The sequence below is a fragment of the Rattus norvegicus genome, chromosome 5, assembly GCF_021556685.1.
Source record: "Rattus norvegicus strain SHRSP/BbbUtx chromosome 5, alternate assembly SHRSP_T2T, whole genome shotgun sequence".
NCBI lineage: Eukaryota > Metazoa > Chordata > Mammalia > Rodentia > Muridae > Rattus > Rattus norvegicus.
In genome coordinates this window covers 103,363,077-103,374,696 of record NC_141538.1, presented here as the reverse complement: position 1 = coordinate 103,374,696, position 11,620 = coordinate 103,363,077, and the positions used below count along the sequence as shown (strand labels likewise).

The window sequence follows — 11,620 nt, the reverse complement described above, 5'->3', positions numbered from 1 at the left end:
GTTCTCAGTTAAAACTAGTTTCTTGCTTTTATGTTTACAGATGGACTAGCAGTATTTCATAAATCAGCCACTGAGTATATGAGTGACTGCATACAAAAAGGCAGGTGGAGAGGGAAGTAGTGATAGTAGCGATAGAAATTTGGTGTCTGGGGACACCACAGAACAGGGATAGGAAATTTGGGGGGTACTCTAAATGAGTGGGGTGTTTTGTAACACTTGTCACCAAATGACACACCCTTAGGGGAATTTAAAATAAAACTGTCTTTCAACCTTAAGATATATAGTTTTAACTTTTTTTTCCCAGTTGGATCGCTCAATTAAAATTTGCAAGCCAGAAACAGGAATCAATTTCTAAACGCAGTCAACATAGAATGCACAAGGCACAGGAAGCGCCGTTCTAGGTCTTAGAGATACAGTATTGAAAAAGACAGCATCCCTATCCTCATGGATAATTCAAGCACAAATTACATTACGTCTATTTGGATTTACAGAAGGGCTGAGTGAAAGATGCTGTAGCAAGAATAACCTGGAGGGTGTTGGGAGATATACAGGGCTCTGAGTTACACTGAAGTTACATTGAAGTCGTTGATATGCAAACGCAGTGACAAAACTGAGCTCCCATCTCTTGTAGAGGATGTTCTTGACACAGCGACTTGGGCATGTGATGTGTCAGATGCCTCCAGGTGACCAGTGACCCGTGGCTGTCCTCTAGCTGCATCTGCCAGATGCTCTGCCCTCTGGGCTAAGTAAACGCTCTGGTTCCGGACCAAGGACTAGGCGGACCACTAGTTACAGACGGAGCACAGCCACGACCTTGGGTTGGCAGCTCTGCGCGCTCCAGCCTAGGCGCCAGGCTCCTGCCAATCCTCTAGGGAGGCCGGTACCCTAGAGGTCCTTTTCCCGAGCACCCGCTGACTCTGTGGGTGACTCCTCCCCTCGGCATCTGGTTGGCTGCTCTCTAAGGGGGCCGCGTGCCGGGGCGGGGCTATCGGGCGAGGGGGCGGGGCATTAGCCTGGCATCCGCTTGGGTACTGGGTGCGCAGTAGATACCGCGGCGCCGGGGGCGGGGACAGCTCGGTCCAGTCGCTCGGGGCCGCCTGGTTCCTCCTCCACCGGCGCTGGGCTGAACCCAGAGCCCAGAAAAGAGTCGGTTCTGAGTTCCCTGTGGGTGTGCGGCCGCCGCGGAGGGGAACATGGCGCTCGTGGGCAGCCGAGTGGAATTGGACGCGGACGAGGTGCGAGGACAGGCAGAGCGGGCTGGATGCGGAGTCCCGTGGAGTCCTGGCTGGCACGGAGGGTGGGCAGGGCTGTCCTTCACGCCAAGCAGCGTCCCACGGGGCCAGGCAGAGCAGCCCGGAGCCCGTCTGAGCCTCCTTGGACCCTATGGGCTTTTGCGGAGCCGTTCTAGACCCGACTGTCGCTTTCTGTGGAAGTTCCGCGGGGTGTCCGCCAGGCGGGTGGGGTAGGGCTGCCTAGTCACCCCGGGGCCGAGGGCGGGAGCTTGAGCCCTGCGGCCGGGAAACGTCCCCTGTGGTCCAGAATCGCCCGCGGCCTCGCCTATCTAGGCTACCGAAGTGACCTGCCGGGTCCTCGCGCGGCGCTGGGGTCTGAACGCTCCCGGGCGGGGGCGCCCGACCTGTTGATTCCAGCGCTTCCTTTAGCACTCTACTGCTGCTGGGAGCGCGCGCTCTGCTCTCAAGTTGAGGGTCAGGCTCCTGCCGCTTCTGCTGCCATTTTACCTGACTTGAATTTTACAAGTCGCGGCCTGAGGAAGCTTTGGTTTCAAATGATGCAATAGATGGATGATGTGGAGGAAGCCAGTGAGTTAGGATTCTGTCTTTACTGCCAGAAGATCTTGGTAACGCATAAATATTGTGCTTTAAATGTTGACCTTAAGAACTGACCAGAAACTGAAGGATTTATATCTATGCTACTGACAGTTAAGAAGGCGAACCAGAGCTTCCCGAGGACCTTCCTTGCCTGTTGGGCCCAAGACCACACAGCAGGGAACTAGCGCTTGCCCAGGGGGCATGGTTGTGTTGCTCGTCCTAACTACACACAAGGCAAATAATGTGATAGCATATTTGTTATTATTCTGTGACAACTTTTATTTATAGCTTTAGGCAGTCTGTTGCCTGCCCTTTTTTATTTAACAGCCGTAAATTTTTCTGTAATCCAGGTAACACGCCACTATAGTACTTTGACCGTCTATCACTTACTCCAAAGTTTCTAATATTCCCTCTTGTGTATACATTGAATAGCCATAGTCTTGGCATGATAGAGTTTATATAGTACAGTCTCAATTGCTTACCCCAGTTTTGTCTCCAGCTGCTTCTCTGTCCCTAACCATTTAATTTATTTGTATTGAAAATGAAGGCTCATCCTAAGCCTGGGGATAATGGTCTGTAATCTCAGCACTCAGCTGAGGCAGGAGAGTCACAAATTCAAGGCTACCCAGGTCTAGATGGTGAGTTCTAGGCACATAGAAAAATCCACTAGCATGTTTTTTTTTTTTTTTTCTTCCCTTAAAAAAAAAATCACGACTCAGAGCAGCTCATAACTGGAGTGGTATTTCTGACTCTTGCTTACTGTTGGAGAAATGCATGCTATAACAGTAGATGTAAAGTGGGACTGTCTTGGCATATTGAGATGGAGGTCATTCAGTTTGAACGGCCAATAAAACAAACTCAGGACCTCATGTGAAAGTTAGGTGTCAGAGCTGCAGACAGCCTGGCACAAAGACTTGAATACATGCTTGTTGAGTGAATGCATGACTTCAGACAAGAGAGGGCTTCATCAGGCCTCATGCTGTATTAGTCTTAGGTGATAGACAAAGCACAACGAAACTCAAATGTTCGTGCCAAATCTGCTTTTTACCCTCGTGGTGTACAGGGTGTGTGGTATGTTTATCCACCCTTTACTGAGTGCTTAAGTATTCTGTGTTTAAGGTCTCTCAGAGTGGGCAGAGAGAGAAGTCATGTGTGGACCCATTTAGGGTGGATGAGCAGGTGTGCATTAGGGTGCTGTAGCTCGTATTCTTGAAGTACTTGTGAAGAATCCCTAATTGTAAGTGGATTAAAGAAGTCTACCCTGATGGGCAGTGGTGGCACCATGCCTCTTCAATCCCAGCACCCAGAAGGCAGAGACAGGTGATTCTCTTGAGTTCAATGCTAGCCTAGTGTATAGATCCTGTTCCAGGACAGCCAGGGGGCTCTGTTAAACAGAGATACCCTGTCTGGGGGTGGGGGAGTTGTTGGGAGGAAGAAAGAAAAAAACAAAAACAAACAAAAAAACTCCAGTTTGAGTGTGGAAGACTGTCAGAGTCACCTGGTGTGTGTGTAGACAGGAGGCAGCTTATCCAAGGTTCTCATATACTCCAGAGCACATGGCTTTCTTCCTGGCCACTCTTCAGTGCTTTGGGGAAGTAAAAAGGGACAAAGCCTCACTTATGTATATGTGTGTGGGGTTAATTTACTGCTGGTCAATCAGTGATTAAAATGGCAAACTTCTGATCATCTTAGGTGCCAAGCTAGTGTTGATTGGAAAATCAGACTAAAATCGAAGGGGCCTTATCAATGACTGATGACCTTGACTGATAAGTCATAGCCCCTGAGGGTTTACTCAGTTTCCTGGTCCTGAACAGTTAGGGCTAGGGCTATTTGAACATTTTAGTGTTGAGGTTTTTTGGGGGGTGGGGTGGGAGGGTAGATGGGGCAGGAGATCCTTTTTGAGGTCATGACTAGTATTATAGGAATATTTTTTCTTCCTAAGTACTCACAGAAATGATAGTGGTGGGGAAATTTATTCTAAGTATACCTTGGGTGGATTTTATTTTTTGATACAGATTTTTAAATGACTTTTTAAGGGGGTGGAGAGATGGCTCAGTGATTAAGAGCACTGGCTGCCCTTCCAGAGTACCCAGGTTCAGTTCTCAGCACTTATGGCAGCTCACAACTGTCACTTCAGTTCCAGGGGATCCAACACCCTCATACAGATCTAAATGCAGACAAAACACCAATCAATGCTTGTAAAATAAAAATAAAGTTATTTAAAATGGTATTTTAGATTCTGTAAAGAGAAGTATGGTTACATTTCGTTTTTAATTTATTTTATTTTATGTACATTGATTTAATAGAAATGAACAATTTGTGTACCTACACATGTATGAATTGCATTTCAAATTAAAAGTCATTCAGTAAATACAATTATCAAGTTATTAATAGATTTAAAATTTGGATTTAACATTTATAGTTTTTTAAAGATGTATTTTTTCTATATAAGTACACTTCAGACACACCAAAAGAGGACATCAGATCTCATTACAGATGGTTGTGAGCCACCATGTAGTTGTTGGGATTTGAACTCAGGACCTCTGGAAGAGCAGTCAGTGCTCTTAACCACTGAGCCATCTCTAGCCCAACACTTACAGTTTTGTTTAGTTATTCTGAACCCATTATCGAGTCAGAAAATTAAGCCATATATATTCTCTTACACAATGCATGCATTGCATGTTGCTAAAATTTCTGAGCAGGTACAAACAGGAAAGCATCTAGGAAAGCTACTTAAGGAAGTGATAATGAGGGAAAAAAACCTTAAGAAACACTGAATAATGTGAAGAAATGGCTTATGGATGGATTTCATGGCCCGTTCTGTGTGTTTCTTTAAAAGATGGAGTCTTGCTATGTATTGTGGTTGGCTAGGAACTTGACCTTATAGACTAGGCTGGCCTCAAGCTTCCACATACTACCTCTGCCTTCCCAGTACTGGGCTGACAGGCATGTGACTCTGACCAGCCAATGACATTTTTTAGTAAAACTGATTGCCACAATTGCTTTATAATGATACTGGAAATCGTTGAAGGAGGGTGGTAGATAGTTTCCTAGAAGAGCACACAGCTTAGTAAATGATGGTTAGTTACCCAAGTAACCAGTCCACCCGTGCGTCAGGGTGGGATTCAGGTAGGACTCTATAAGGTAGGCTCCAGAGCAAGCATAAGACTGGGGTGCATTCAGTAAAGGGAACAGGGAGTGCTGGCCACTCTAGCTTAGGGACTAGTTCAGGGTTAAAGAAGAATACATTGGGGTGAACCAGGATCCAGCGTGGGTGGAAGTTGGTGTAGACCGGATTAGAGGGAGCATCTTGGGGGCTGACATAGCAAAGGCAGGCTCAGATCCCATGAGGCCTACAGGGCCATACTAAGGGGCCTGGATTCTGTCTTATAAATAATCAGGCAAGTGTTTGTTAGCAGTTCCACACTCCCCTGCTGCAGCTCCAAGGGTCCCTTAATCTTTAAGGACCTTAACTAGCCTTTGACATAAAAAAGAGTGTCAAGATGAGCCAGTGTGAAACAGATGGACAGGTTTTATCAACAGTAGGAGGATGCTCAGGGAAGGAGGCCGTAGGTACGGCTTCTCAGAGAGGACTCGCAGCTTTTAGTAAGGATCTTTAGCATGGACTTTAACATGGGGATTAAGAGAGAGAGCTGCTTGAGCTACCAGCCCCTCCTGGCTTTATAAATGACCCCGGGGCTATCTCTGGAGAAGCCTTGGGTGGAACTGTAATCTGATAAGGTAAACCTAGGAGCTACAAGGGTCACTTGGGGGTTGAAACTTTTTTCTTTTTTCTCTCTTCTCCTTTCTCCTTTTCCTTTTCTTCCTTTCCTTTCCCTTCCCTTCCCTTCCCTTTTATCTTCTTTTTTTTTTTTTTAATGAGACAAGGTCTCACTATATAGCTTTGTCTACCTTGGAACTTGTTACGAAGACCAGGTTGGCCCCCAACTCATAGAAATCCATCTGTCTGCCTTCTGAGTCCTGGAATTAAAGGAATGTACTGCTATGCTTGGCTACATACATCTTTTTATTTTTTTAATTAAATTGAACATAATTAATTAGTTAATTTTTATTTTCTTTGAGACATGGTTTCTTTGTGTGTAGACCTGGCTATCCCGGAACACCTGCCTCTGTCTCCGGAGTGCTGGGATTAAAAGCATGTGCCACTACCGCCGGACCCACACCCCGTTTTATTATAGTTACTGGTTAGTTTTCTAGAAAATGGCAAGTGTGCAGTTGTGGAAGGAGAAAGGCCTGACGCAAATGCTTATCATGCAGCATTCTTGGTTCTCAAGCAATGACCGGCTTTGATTCAACCACACTCCAGAGAGAAGCCTCCCTTTCCTTCCTAGGTCTCCCTACTTTTCAGATCGTGGGATTGGAGACAGGAGGGGCCGAGGCTGTCTCAACAGCTCCTGTGGGTTGGGATGAGGCCTGAAGAGGCAAGGAGAGGACTTGGCTTGGGGCAGAGGTGTGGGAGAAGGAGCAGCCATGCAGTGGTAATTCTGGTTCCTGTGTAAGCTCAGGTTGGGTGGAGACGGAGGCAGGCATCTGAGCTGGAGAAGAAGGGCTCATTCCCTTTCCTATTGGGTGGGTCTTATTCAGGGAAGGAAGCAAGCAGGATAAACGCTGTGGCTCAGGAAGACTTCTTTATTGGGGGATCCTGGACTTAGGATAGACAGGCTGTCTGTAAACTCGTAATGCAGGCAAGTGGAAGGGAACAGCACCAGTTAGTATCAGTCCAGCTCAGGTTAACAAGCCACCCCCCCTTGCTGAGATGCTGGTGTAGAATGTCTTCTGGAAACCTAGCTAGTCTTGGAGAGCAGCTTTCTCAGCAGAACTTTCCTTGGTGTTCCCCAACCCTCCACAGACTTGGGTACCTCCCTTCCCTCTTTCCTTGCTTACATGGGCAAGGAGTCATCTCTCCAGGCGGTTCTCTGCCTTGATCTGTTGCTAATTGTCTGCAGTGGGAATCTGATACTGTGAATCCGTGAGACTCTTGTTTCCATCTTGCCTTCTATGGACAGTTTGCCCAACCTGCCCCTCTGGGGCCCAGTAGTGAGTCTTGAGTGGAGTCTCCTGGAGTCACTTTACCCTCACTGCCATACTTGTGAGGGTCAGGCAGGGAGGAAAACTGGAGGAGAAAACCCCCTGTTGTTAGCCGCTCTGTCAGAATGCCTTTTCCATCCCTGGGCCCAGTGAGTCTGGGCTCCCTCATACTGCACCAGATCTCTGTATCACTGTGGCCAGACAGCCATGTTGAAGTTATTACAGCTTTCTGAAGGGACTCTTGAGGTATGGGATACTTGGGAGTTCACAGTGCTATCATGAGTCCTTAAAGACCCTGTGTTTGCATGGTGTGTGTGTGTGTGTGTGTGTGTGTGTGTGTAGCCAATGCGTTTTTGCTGTGTTCTATGGACAAGTACCTTGGCCTTGATCCTATTATACTGGCACTTGTATAGGGTCTATATATTTAGATTGTCTTGGTAAACCATACACTGTACGTTAATTGGATCTTACGGTAACTAATAGTGGTGCAGTCTGTCTTGAGTGGGAAGTGCTAGGGATAGGAGACTCCTCCTCTCTAGGTGGAGCTCTGGAGGGTGGGTCTGGGTGTGGCGGATACCAGCAGGCACTGGGGACACATAAGAGGGTATCTCACTGGGAGAAGGGTGAAGTTTTCATTTATAGGATGAATAAAGGTTAACAGGGTTTGGTGTGAAGGGAGTTCAGTGTGAATGGTCAGTGGGGTGTGGTTTTGAAGGTGTATCCTGCTCCAGAGGGAAGGGAGGTCCAGACTTGGATTCCAGACTGAGACCTTGGGAAGGGCAGTAATTTAGAGCTTGCCTCTAATCCTTTGGGCCTTGATTGTTTTGGGGGTGGGGTAGGGGTGGTTCTTAATGGGTAGCCAGCAGTTTGAAATGCATGCTGTGTCTGTAAATTCTTTACAGTTTTGACATCTGTCATCTAGAAGGTGACATTTGCACAGGGCTTTTTCAGAGGGTCAGAGGTAGATTTTTAGCAGCCATTGTGGGAGCTGAGAGCTTGAGGAAAGGCGTGGTGGAAATGAAGCCATAGTTGGTGTGTGTCTGTCTGTGGCAGAAAACACTGGAGAACTGGCTGAGACTGGCCAGGTTTTGCTAGGCCTTGAATCAGATTAGCTGAGGGTTTTTGTTATTGTTGTTTGTTTGTTTGTTTCCCCCTTCCCAAATGGGGAGATAGGTGAATCTTTCTGTAGCTGAGAATTTTTACCTTTTTAGTGGCAGAGTATATGTTTTTTTAGTTTTTTTTTTTTTTTTGAGACAGGATTTTCTGTATAGCCCTGGCTGCCCCAGAACTCTGGAACCTCCTCCAAAGACCAGGCTGGCTGTGAACTGAGAGATCCACCTGCCAATGCCAGTGTGGGGTTAAAGGCACTCGCCGCCACCACTTTATGGGACCTTTTACATTTATTTTGAGTCAGTATCCTGTAGATACTGTCAGACTTATATAAAGCGTTACTACAGAACGTGTTTCTTTGTACCAAGACATCAACTGAAGATTCTCTATAAAATCCAGAGACATTGAGCAGTGGTGGCAGCATGGTAGAGTGGAACTGTGAGGAATTATAAGAGCAGGCTAGCACTGTAAGAGTGCTCTGAGCAGTTTATCCTTAGTGGATTCAGTGTAGTAATGTACTCAAGGTCTGACACAAGGGGAGGCCAGGCCCAGAGCCCAGGTAGTGCTCTATGCCCTTGGAAGCCAGCACTACTCACATAGACAGCAGCAGGGCTCAGTCAGTGAGCACCTGGTGGTCAGTGGGTTTCTGGGCAGGGCTTTGAAATCAGGCCTCATGACTTTCCTAGTCAGCCTCATTTCGCTTACTCTGTGTGTATATGAGGGTAGTTTCCTGGGTGCTCAGTGGCCCGAGTCAGTGGGAGGAAAGGAGAAACCTTGGCTGGCCCTCCTGCCAGTGCAGCAGGGCCTCATTCTGGCTCTGTCCCAGAGACTAAGAATCAGGTGAGGAAGCAGCCTGTGTACCTCCTCAGCTGTGTCTGACCCTGCCTGGGTTCTTGCTCCATACCCCCCAAGAAGGTCCCCGGCTGTGGACTGTTCCTAGGGAATGGGACTGGGAAAACGAAAGTAAAGGACACAGCAGTTGCTTCCTGTTTTCAAAACAAAACAAAAACCCGAAAGAGAGCGGAGAAAGTCCCCAGTGTCAGAAAGAGCTTTTGCTCACACAGTAGAACATATCTGTAGTGCCAGGTAACTTTGAAGGCTGAGGTAGGAGAAGCCCTTGTGCCCAGGAACCCCAGGCTAGCCTGGGCATCAGAGTGAGTCCCTGTGCATCTTAGAAAGCTGAAGGAAGTGACTGGTGAAAGGTCACAGAGCTGTTGGAAGCTGAGAAGGTTCACTCTAAATTCAGTACCTTCTGAAATAGGTCAGGGACCTGTGAACTCCCACGCAAGGCCTAACACAGGAGTTACCCAACCCTGCCTTGTTTATTCTATAAGTAAAGTTTTCTGGAAATACAACCGTGGCTGTTTGTCTAGATACTGTGTGTGGCTACTTTTGCACCACACTTGAGTAGCAAGGACACAGATCATATGGTAGTCAGTACTTAAGGACTCGGAGGTCCTTTGCTGGCCCTTGTACTAGGTGACTTCTAGGAATATAGTTTATTCATATCTGTAGTGGAACCTGTGAATAATTTGCTTCCTTCCTTCCCTATTAGTTAGATATCAGAACTTAGTTAATACTAGTCTGAAGTGGCGTGTGCAAAACTGGAGGCGGGTGGAAGTGGGCTTGAATTTCTGCTTCTTGTATAGCATTGGGTAAGTTACTTAATCTCTTGGGGTCTTCATATTAAGGGAAAACAGATCACCCTGCCTATTAAGATTGCTGTGGAGGGTGCAGTCTAAGCAGAGCCCTAGGGTTGGGCATCAGTGCTAGCTCAAGTGCTGGCTCCTGGCGCTGTCATCAAGAGCAGCTCTTAGGCATTGTTCTCCCAGACCCTGCATGGCAGTCCTTCACTGGGGGAGTCCCTTAGGACAATGCAGCTTCCTATTAGGTTAATTCCCAGGACTCCAGCTGGATAAACGCTGCAGATTTATAGTCCTTAAGCTTTTCTAAGGGAGAAAAATGAACTCAAAGGGCCATCTGTTCTAGCTTGTCTGCCACAGAACAGTGTTAGTATTTGTCCCCAGGGGAAGTGGCATCCATTCTTCCACTGACACTGACAGATAGATGGTGGTGTAACCTCTGGCTGTTCTGGACCTTGTGTTTTGTAACCCCACTTTCCGTTGGTGGAGGTCTGTGTTCTTACAGGGTATTTGTGCAGGAACTAGGTTTGTAAGGAACGAGGATGTAGGAAAGGCATGAGTATGGATGCTTACTGTTTCCCACTGTTACTGAGATGGTAACTCCTGGAGAGCAGAGATTCTAGAGTCTGAGATTGAAGATGGAGATGACACATCTGGTGAGGACTTTCCTGCTGTGTCTTAACATGGCCCATGCATCATGAAGGGAAAGAGCACATAGGGGAGAGAAAGTTAACTTACTTGAAAGTCACCCTGTTTTCACATTTTATCTTTTAAACAATGCAGGGTATTGAACTCAGGGCCTCATGTATGCAAGGCAAGCACTCTAGCAACTAAGCCACATCCTCAGACTACTAACCCACTCTTCCAGTTACTAACCCACTACTGCCGGTCAGTAACCCTCTCCCACAATAGTCATCGACACTAACCCATTCATGAGGCTCAGTGTTCTGTTTCTGTGAAGAGACACCATGACCAAAGCAACCTGTGAAAGGAAGCATTTAACTGGGAGCTTGCTTCCTGGTTTGAGGGTTAATCTGTAGGCCCAGGGTGGAGGAAGAGCCACTGGGCCTGGCATGGCTTTTGAAACCTCAAAGCCCCCCTCCAGTGACACACCTCCTCCAACAAGGCTGACTTCTAATCCTCCCCAAATATCTCCACTCTCCGGGGACCAAACCCTCAAATATGAGCCTGTGGGGCCATTCCCATTCAAACCACCACAGCTCTCTGTTTGTAATCACTTCCAAAAGATCTACCTTTCAAGACAATTTTAGTTGAGACTAAGTTTCCAATGGTTGGACTCTGGATAACCATCTTACTCAATGGCGGTTACTGTAGAAGAGGTTAAAGGTAAAGGAGGTAGGTGACGTTGTGGAAGAACTCTTGGCACTGGGGCAGTCTGAGTGCTTGCACTGTTCTAAAGCACTGCGTCAAGAAGACTGTGCTTTCTAAAGTCCACCTTCACCTTTTTTTTTTTATGTGAGTACTGTTGCTGTTTTCAGACACCAGAAGAGGGCATCAGATCCCATTACAGATGGTTGTGAGCCACCATGTGGTGCTGGGAACTGAACTCAGGACCTCTGGAAGAGCAGCCAGTGCTCTTAACCACTGAGCCATCTCTCCAGCCCCACCTTCACCTTCCTCAAGTCTTGCCTGGGCTCCTTATTGCCTCTGAGGTAAAGTGTGGTCATTTTGTCATGGTGGCTCAGTGGTTCCCACACTTGAATCTGCTTAGCATCCCCTTGCTGGGGAGCAGGTGGCTTGTTAAGATGGGTATCCCTGGGTTTTCCTACCAATGATTCTCATTCAGTATGTCTGGGTTGCTCACGTGGGGGCTTTTTGCATTGACCTTTCCAGAGTAGATCTTAGTGCTCCTTGCCCCATGCCCCGAGGTCACCTCAAGTCCACCTGTTTCCTCTGCAGCTCCCACACAGGCTAATCAAGTCTTTCATCATGTCCAACCCCTGCAGGTGCTAGCCCTCCCACAGCTTC

At 47.3% G+C, this 11,620-nt stretch overlaps 1 protein-coding gene across 1 annotated transcript in view; it reads left to right on the top strand.

Moving 5' to 3' along the window:
- The first annotated feature begins 1,062 nt into the window (after window positions 1-1,062).
- Ttc39b (tetratricopeptide repeat domain 39B) overlaps window positions 1,063-11,620 on the top strand; it is a 104,655-nt gene continuing 94,097 nt past the window's right edge. Inside the window, exon 1 of the mRNA NM_001106665.1 lies at window positions 1,063-1,235. Within this exon, the coding sequence (NP_001100135.1) occupies window positions 1,194-1,235 (42 nt within the window). The 5' untranslated portion in view covers window positions 1,063-1,193. The remainder of the gene's footprint in view (window positions 1,236-11,620) is intronic.